Raw genomic sequence first — 9,270 nt, forward strand, 5'->3', positions numbered from 1 at the left:
CCCACACAGGGGTACCCCCCTTCCTCCTGTCTGGACAGAAGCCCACCCAGCCATCACTCCCTGCCCTGGGGTCCCTGGCCCCGCCCCCGCGTGGTCAGCACAGGCCTGGCCACTCCTGCCACACACAAGACGTCCCTCTGCCCTCGCCCACCCCTCACGTCCCTGCTCCTATCCCGGCTGCCCCTCCTCTCCTGGACCCCGGGACCCCCGGCCCCACGGACACCTTCCCACCGGGCCTCCCTCCAGACCCAGCGGCCTCTGGTGCCCACGGCCTCCACTGCTCCCAGGCCTGACCCCACCTGCCAGCAGCCCACGGCCACCCCTCCTCTCCAGCCTCCCTGGAGCACTTCTGTGCCTGCGACGCTCAGTGTCACGTGTGTGCTCTGGACACCCCGGGTCACTCAACTCCAGCCTCAAGCCCCACTGCCCCCACCCTCGGGTCCTCCCCCAAGCTTCCAGGGGCCTATAGCCCAACCTCTTCCCCGTGTCCCCGTGTCCCCCGTGCTCCCGACCCCCACGGGGTCCCCATCTCACTATTTTGGCCACATAACACCTGCTCCAGTCCCTGTACTCAGTTCTCTCTCCCGGAGCCCCTGGCAGACCCCGACGGACACTGCGGACCCCAGGCCGACCCCCCCTGGCTGTCTGGCCAAGCCACAGGGAGGGGATTCTGGGTGCTGTAAGGGGAAACGAAGTCGCTATACTGGAGAGGTCTGGGGGGCCGGGCAAGCGGGTTTTCTTACTGGTGGGCCTCCCAGAGCGACGGGCCTGTGACCACAGGACCTGGTGGCACTTTCATGGGGACCAGCCAGTCCAGGGACTCGGCTGGAAAGTGGGAGCCAGAATCAGGAGTCCTGGGACTCGCTGCCGGGGCCTCCGCTCGCCAACAGGACGCCCCAAGGGAAGACTCGTGCCTTCCCTGGGCCTCAGCGTCTTCGTCTACAAGATGGGAACTTGGCCCTGGACAACGGATGACGAGTGCTCTGAAAAGTGGCGGATGGCTGTCCCGGCCTGGAGCCTGCACCTGCCTCAGGCCTCCGTCCCACCTACCTCCTGACAAAGGAGACTCAGGGACACCATCCAGTCCATGACAGACACGACCAGCACCGCGAGGTAGCCCAGCAGCCAGAGGTCCTTCCGGAAATGAGCCCACCCAAACAGGTAGCCCTGCAAGTGACAGAGGTGAGCCAGCGGGCCACCCAGCGGCCAGCCTGAGCCCAGGGCAGGGGCACAGAGCAGCAGGGCGGCCGCGGGGGAGCCGTCCTCCAGCAGGGGTCCCCCAGGGCCCGGCCAAGCCTGGGAGACTCGCTGTGTGACCTCAGGCGTGGCACTGAACCTCTCACCAGCAACGGCAGACCCTGGCAGACCCTGACAGACGCTGTTCCTGCCTGTTCTGCCCACCCACCCAACCACCCTGTGCAGCCACGGAGAAGGCACGGAGCACATTCTGGAAAAGACTAACACAAGTCTGAGCTCAGCAGGCGGGCCTCGGCCACTGCGGGGAGGCGGCGGGGAGGGTGGGATCCGGCCCGCCTCTTCCTCACCTGGCAGCCACTTCCTGACTATCAAGGGAGCCCAGAGGCCCGGCCTGCAGGTGCGCCCCCACCTTGCGAGACTCCCCAGGGCACGAAGCACTCAAAGCACGCGAGTGTCAGCCGCCCATCGGTTTCAGTTCCAGTTTAGAAAGCCCCAGCCCTGCTAACCGCATGATGGTCTAAAATGCTAAACCCAGAAACTGCCTGGGGCCTGCAGTCACGCCCACGCCACCCCTCATCAGCACACGGTCCAGGCCTCCCACAGGACCGCGGGGCAGCTGGGCACAGGCACCACGCAACAGTCATGTGAGCCCATGGCCCGGCCAAGGCCTGGCAGGGCTGAGGCTGCGGGAGGCCACAGCCCAAGTCACGCCTGACGCCTGAACTCGGGGCCACAGGGACCGCAGTGGGGAATCGTGTTTGGCAAAATAACAGAACACAGGGTTCACCGTGAGGCCCGGCCACCCTGCCCCTCCTTGATGGGCCTCAGAGACCAATGAGGAAGGCCAGCCCAGGCTTCGGAGGACTTGGGCACAGGCAGAACCCAGAGTTGGACACAGCCACTGTCGAGAAGGAGACCCCTTCTGCCCATGTCCAGCCACCCCTCTTCTCGGGGTGCAGGGCAGCCGTGGGAAGGAACCGCCAGCCCTTGAATGCTCGCTCGGGGTCCCTCCTCACAGCCATAGTGCCAGACCCTCGACTGTCCCCGGAGACTCAGTCTACATGGCAGAGGGAAGCTGGAGGCTGAGACTTGTCCGGGCAGCCCGGACCTTCACCCGGGGGTCGGAGGCAGGCGGGTGAAGGCGGCCGGCTCCAGGGGCCGAGAAAGACATGAGAAGCACAGGCAGGGCTGGGCGGCTGGGACAGCCAGAGCCCATGTGCGGGGCCCGAGGATGCCTCACCTTCACGGAGAGGTCGGCCACAAAGACCAGCAGGCAGAGCGCCTCGATGCTCTCGGTCAGGCCGCAGGGCAGCTCCGGGGGCGGGAGACGATAGCGCACGTCCGCCGTCCTCGTGAGCGACGACGGCGTCTCGATGAACGCCAGGAACAGGATCAAGAAAATGGTAAAGCCCAGGGACCTGGAAAGGGACAGACCCTGGCTAGGAGGCAAGATCCAGCAGGCCCTGGGCCAAGAGGCCAGTCGGCAGGACGGACTGCCCCGGCCAAGGGGCAGGGGCCACGGCCCGGGGGTGGACTCGTGGCTGAGGCACCACGGATCTGGCCTGCACCTCGGCCAGTGGCCGACCCAAGTGTTCTGGAAAGGAGGCCTGCTCCCCGGGGCCTCCCTCTAAGGCCGCTCCCTCCCAGGGAGGAGGAGGGGAGCCCGCCTGGACCCTGAGACCAGGTGTGGTCCCCCCTACGTAGGGCCAGCCCCCCCCCGCCCCCGGGCAAGCCTGCAGAGTCCACGTGGGCGCATCTCACCGCTGGCACAGGTTCGAGTAATACCGTCGATAAAGCCACACTGAGCCAGCATCCACGCGGTGGTTGATGGAGCGGTACTGGGGGGGAAGGGTACAGAGGCGTGAGCAGGTTCCCCTGGGTGCTGCGCACAGGGCATGCCCCAGGGCCCAGGCCCCAGGCCCCACCACACACGGCCACACCAGAGCACCCATCCCCTGCTCATGCCAGGGAGCCAGGCTGCGGGTCATGGGTGTGTCTCATGGACCAGACCCGCCCTGACCCGCAGGCTCAGGTGGCCACATGCTTCGAGATTTGCCCAGCAGACCAGAGCAACTCATGAGCCAGACCCGGGGACAGGCAGCTAAGCCCGCACTAGGAAAACTCGCCGAAGAGCAGCGTGTCCTGTCTGCCCACAAGGTGCCCCCAACTCTGCAAGGCCGGCCTCCCCACCCCCAGGCGTCTGTCCGTGCTCCGCAAGGCCCCCGCCCGGCCAGAGCAGGGTGCCCACCCAGGCCCCAGTGTGGTGGATCCAGGAAGCAAATGCTTGCGGGATGGGGAAGCCGGGTCCTCAGGGGCACGAGGGCAGCATGCCCAGGGACCCCACGCTCGCAGCTCTGAGCCCACAGTCCAGCGACGGGGCCGTGGCCCCAGGACGCCGAGGGATGGAGGGACAGGGGACACTCCTAGCCATTGGCGGCCATGCCCCAGGCCCAGCCACCAGACAGGTGCCACACACCTGGATCGCATCTTCAATGAAGACCACAGCCTGATCAATGCAGAGATCCCACCTGGCCACGGCACCTGTGGGCAGAGAGGACCCTTTGGGTGACCAAGTGGGGTCAGAAGGCCCACCCTCCAGGACAGTCATGATCGAGGGAAGGGGCTGGCTGCGATGCCCTCCACGCTGCCTGTAACAGGACACCTCCACCCGTGTGACTGCAGGTGCCAGGGGCCAGGCTGCACCGAGCACCGTGCCTGCCAGGCAGCGTCCGCTCTGGCGAAGAACCCGGGGGCACAGTCCCACGTGAAGCACACGCCTGGCGTGCCCCTGAGAAGCGACGCGTCCCACAGCCACCCAACACCACACGTGGGGTTCAGAGCCTGCGGCTGCCTCCTTCCCCATCACATGCGGTGTCACCGGTCACCTCCTCGGCTCCCAGCAGGTGCAGAGAGAAGCAGTATGGGAACGCGGAACCCTGCCAGGCCCGGTTCCCCCAGCATGCTCAGGCAAGGGGCTGCGGCCACCGCCCTCCTGCCCCGGCCCACCCCGGCCTCCTGGGTGGCTCAGCCAGGACGCAGCGCCCAGTGTCCTGTCCACCCTCCATCAATCAGACCACGGATTAACACCGACACGTAAAACTGGCACCCGGAACCTCAGGCTCTCGTGACCCTTCGCGAGAACTGCCCAGGCGCCAGCAGCCCCACCAAAATCACCCCGGCATCAGGCCGAGGGAACACACCAGCGCCCCAGGCCCCTGCCAGCACCCTCCTTGACAGAGGGTGGCCCCCACCTCACCAACCAAAGGCAAGGAGTGGCCTCCCGGGGAGCCGGGGCGAACGTGGCACGGGGCCTGACCAGGAGGGGACGTCGGGAAAAGCCAGTCTCAGCACCCCGCCCGCTCACATGCACCTCACCAGCCGGAGCAGCCAGGCACGCCAGTCAGTCCTGTGGGAGGCCTGGGTGCCCAACAGCCCCGCAGGCATGTGCCACCTCTGTGGCTTCACTGCTGAAGCTGCCCTTTGGCAGACGCCAAGGAAAGACGCCCGCACTTCCCTGCCCGGGAGAGGGTGCGGCCCAGGCAGCCCAGGGCCCGGGGCCCGCAGCCAGCACAGCCTCAGTGACGCAGAGGCCACGGCGGGAGGCCCAGGACGCAGCAGGGCCCATCCACCCACTCTGTCCACCTTGGGGGCCACTGCTCCTGCCCTTGGGTCGTGCTTGGAGCCCCAAGGCAGAGGTGGCCAGGCCCAGGACCTGGCTGGAGAGGTGGGAACCCGACAGAGGCAGGAGGCAGGACCCCATCCTGGCCCTGCCCCGGCTGGGTCACTGGGCACACGCTGTCCCTCAGCCGCAGTCTCCAGCATGCACCACCACGAGGCTTGCCCTGAGGACTCTCAGATGTCTTCCCGGAAGTCCTAAACGTGCCGGGGAAGTCCGTGCACAGAAGCCTCACTGTTCGCTGCCTGTGGTGTCTGCCCAGCCCAGGACAGCGTGGGGGAGGGGAGCAACAGCCACACGCAAAGCTGATCTGTCCAGTGAACACACGGACACCCGGGCGGGCCTGGAGGGCAGGCGCGCTGAGAGCCCCTGCATCACGCAGCTCCCCGGGAAGAGGCTGGGTGTCGACCGGGACAGCTCTGTCGACATAAGCGTCTAGGACAGGAAGACATGGCTGCTGGGGCCCCAGGGTCCGGCCCCAGGGTCTGGCCCCAGGATGGGGAGGGGGCTTACGTCCACCCAGGCGCCCTCCCAGGCCAAGGGTGGCAGCACCCTGGAACCGTCTGGCACTTGTGGTGGCCTCTCGCCTGGCCACTGGCGCTGGCTTGCGTAAGATTCTGGGTCTGGCCCCGAGCGTGTCTGCGTGCCTGCCGCCCTGCCCGGCACAGCCCGAGGGTCTTGTCACAGCTCTCCGAGTCACGTCCCAGCTGTCCACAGTCCTGCTACCGCGGCGCCCGCCCGGCCCAGCCAGACACCGCAGGGCCCTTGGCCCCCCGCCTCCCCCCAGTTCCCCCACTTGGGCTGCACCCGGCCCTGCCAAGGTCAAGCTCCCAAAGCCGCCAGGCCCCAGCCCCAGCCCCTGCACGGAGCGCCCACCCCCAGTGTGGGTCCCTGGGCAGCGCACCCTGCCCTGAGCTCCTTGCCCAGGTGGGAAGTCGCCTGTCCACACCCCCACAGAGCCCCCGGGGCAGGGGGCTTTTGCCTGGCCCAGCAGGCAGAGGGCAGAGGACAAGGAGGGCTCAGACGCCGAGTCCCAAGCATCGGCCTAGGCCAGACCCCTGAGCGGAGCTGGCCTCTGCTCCCAGCATCCCGGCCTCATCTCCCACTCCCCTGGGCTCCAGGCTCCGGCACGCACAACCGGTGGAAGACCCTGACCGGCAGGCATCCTGTGCGGCCCCGGGCAAGCTCTCGCCCTCTCTGTGCCCTGGCTCCTCAGCCCCCAGCCCCCAGCCCTCCCTCCACACCCTCTGCTCTGCAGCCCAGTCGCTGAGTCCTCGGACTTGCTCACAACCAGGAGGAGGGTGAGTTTCCGACCCAGGAGCAAGAGAAAAACCGCTGTCCTCCACCTCTGGCCGTGGCCCCATCAGGTGGGCTGAGTCAGAAGGTCCTGACTACAGGGCGTGCTGGGTCCCAGGGCGCCCGCAGCACCTGCTGGAAGGAGTCCCCCCGTGGGACCTGGGAAAATGGGGCTCACAGGGCCCCACCTCAGAGCCCGCACGGCACTGGCATGGGGCGCTGGTGGGGGGCACCCTGACAGGGAGTGGGGTGCACAAGCCGGGAGGGGGGCTGGCGGGGGAGGGGGCGCTGGCGGAGGGGTGCGGTGTCCTCGGGACGCTGGCGCGAGGGCTGGATGAATGGGCCTGAGTCTCCTCTGCTCCTGCGTCTATGCGCCTGGCCAAGGGGACTGGAACACAGAGCGTCCCATCCCTGTTCTTACAAGCCCTCGCTGAGGCCACAGCATGGGGACAGAGCGCTCCGGAGAATCCCTCTCGCCACCCGCACTGCCCGGCCCTTGGCAGAGGGGGTCTCATCCGCCAGGCGACCCCTGCCAGGGCTGAGACCTGCCGCCATCGGGGTCCTCCCCCCATCGGCGCCCCACATCTGCCCACCAGCCCGTGCTCAGGGCAGCCTCTGGACTCTCCACCCCCATGGGCAGCCCCTAATCCCACCTGCTTCTGTTGAGGCCCAGAAAAGTCAAGCGACCTGCCAAGGTCACACAGTCAGAAACCGGCAGCCCCAGAAAGGCCCCCAGACACAAAGTCTGTGTCCCCAGAACAAGGCCACATCCTACATGGAAGGGGGACCCCAAGAAACCTGGAATTATCTTTTAGAGGACGGGCCCCTTGTGGTACAGGCTTCCCCGCGAGGAAAGTGTTCCAGGAACCCACCTGCACCCGTGTCCCAGCTGGCATCGCTGCGTTTCGGAGGAAACACCCCAAGATGGAACAAACAGGTGACTGGTTCTTCCACCATGACCGCGCACCTGCTCACACCGTACTGAGTGTTCAGCAGTTTTTAACCAAAAACAGCATGACACCCCCCCACCCTCCCTATCCACCCGATCTCGCCCCTGAGCGATGAGGGAAGTCCTCAAATGGAGATGGTTTGCTGACGTGGAAGAGGTGAAACAAAGAACGGCAGAAGCACTAAAAAACATCCAAATGGACGAGTTCAAAAACTGTTTCGAGCAGTGGAAAAAGCGTCTCCATAGGTGTGCTGCACCCAGCCAAGAGGACTTTGAAGGAGCCCGAAGTTTAAACACGTAAGACTAAATACAGTTTTGTATAAATAAGATCCAGGGGGTTTTTGGTCCCCCCACGAAAGGACATAACACGGATTTAATCTACCCAATGAGCAGCCATTTCAACACTGCCTAAAACTCATGTTTTTCTAGTGGTTCTCTTAACTAACGCTCTGATCATCAGCCAAGGACAGAACCGGTTTCTCAGAGGTAGCTATGGCTAATCCCCCTCCTCAGCTTGTGTTGTACTGATTTGTACTGATTAGCTCTTCTATCTCAAGTATTTGCCTCCACCCCAAGACCCGAGTTAACCTGATCAAGACCAGACCATGGCAGCAGGCATGTGACTAACCCACCTATCCTCCTGCTGTCTATCACCCGATGTCACGACCTTCCCCCATCAAAGGGAAAGGTTCAGAGGACTCAACCGTGAGCAACCAGCCGCCATTGCCTTGCTATGGTGTGGCCATGTTTTCTTAAGCTTTGGTCCCTTCCCCTACCTTGGGGAGGTGATAATCTCCTCTCATTTACTTTCTAAATAAACTATATTTCCTGTTTTGTTTTGTTTTTTTGAGTCGGAGTCTCACTCCGTCGCCCAGGCTGGCACGCTCACGGCCACCCCAGCGTCGACCTGCTGGGCTCCGGTGATCCTGCCACCTCAGCCTTCCAAGTAGCCAGAACTACAGGCACGTGCTACCATGCCCGGTTGCTTTTGATTTATTGTAGAGGTGAGGTCTCACCAAGTTACCTGAGCCGGGCTTGAACCTGGGAGGTAAGGCAGTCCAAAAGTGCTGGGAATACAGACCGAGCCACCGAGCCTGGCCTTCCAAGTACCTCAAACTACAGGTGTATGACACCACATCCAGTTAATTTTATATTTATTGTAGAGACGAGGTCTTGCCAAGTTGCCCACGCTGGTTTCGAACCCCTGGGCTCGGGCAGTCCTCTCGCCTCAACCTCCCAAAGTGCTGGGATGACAGGCATGAGTCACCACACACGGCCCTCGACTATATTTTCTAATCTAACTCCTGCGCAATTCTTTGCATCTTTCATGTGACACCAGATCACAGACACCAGACACCCACACCCCCGGCGGGCCTGAGTAACATACTGGAGGCCCCGTTGGGAGTGTGACCCTAACACTTTTGGAGGTCCCAACACCTCATATCCGGTCAAGGGACCTGCAAGACCCAGTCCCTGCAGACCTCGTTCCTGACTGGTCCCAGAAGCAATTTCCTGGGGGCAGACAGGAAATTGGCCTCAGGGGCGTCAGGGATCCTTTGGTGGCCCCTGTTATTCCAGGGACAGGCACACGCCACAGACCAGTGGGTAGGGGGCCACGGTCCCAACCCACGCCCCTCCTGGACAGAGGCGGAAAGAGACATCCACAGGGGAAAGTGGCCAGGCACGAGCACCCAGAGAGGTTCTAAGCAGAACGGGGTGCGGGTCTGGGGCCAGACTCTCCAGGTCTCAGTCTCCTCATCTGTAAAATGAAGCTGAGGTCCTTGGGCCTGGAACTCGGCACCTGGTCCCCCCGGTGTGGGCCAGGAACCGCCAGACCCCACCCTCCCGGGGATTCAGCAGTCCTCAGTAAACAGGAAGGGCAGGAGGAAGGTGGGGAAAGGGCTCCGGGAGGCAGAGGGCAAAGGGAGGAAGCTGCCCTAGCCTGGGAGGCCTGCCCCAGCTCCACCGGAAGTGGGACCGGCAAGACGCCGCGGAAAGAACCAACTCGCCCCTGCTGGGTTCGAATTCCACTCGGTCACTTAACTGCTGGGTGACCTTGGGTGGGGTGATGCCCCTCTCTGAGCCTCAGCTGTCCCCGCAAGAGACGGCAATAAACCAAGTGCAGGCTCCTCGGGGTCATGAAGGCACCCCT

At 64.3% G+C, this 9,270-nt stretch overlaps 1 protein-coding gene across 1 annotated transcript in view; it reads right to left on the reverse strand.

The window, feature by feature from the left end:
* TPCN2 (two pore segment channel 2) overlaps positions 1-9,270 on the reverse strand; it is a 26,193-nt gene that overhangs the window by 16,466 nt on the left and 457 nt on the right. The window contains 4 exon segments of the mRNA XM_021718201.1: positions 1,051-1,167; positions 2,438-2,615; positions 2,959-3,035; positions 3,674-3,738. Of these exon segments, the coding sequence (XP_021573876.1) occupies positions 1,051-1,167; positions 2,438-2,615; positions 2,959-3,035; positions 3,674-3,738 (437 nt within the window).

This window comes from Carlito syrichta, unplaced genomic scaffold, assembly GCF_000164805.1.
Source record: "Carlito syrichta isolate Samal-C Ts95f unplaced genomic scaffold, Tarsius_syrichta-2.0.1 Scaffold311913, whole genome shotgun sequence".
Taxonomy (NCBI): Eukaryota; Metazoa; Chordata; class Mammalia; order Primates; family Tarsiidae; genus Carlito; species Carlito syrichta.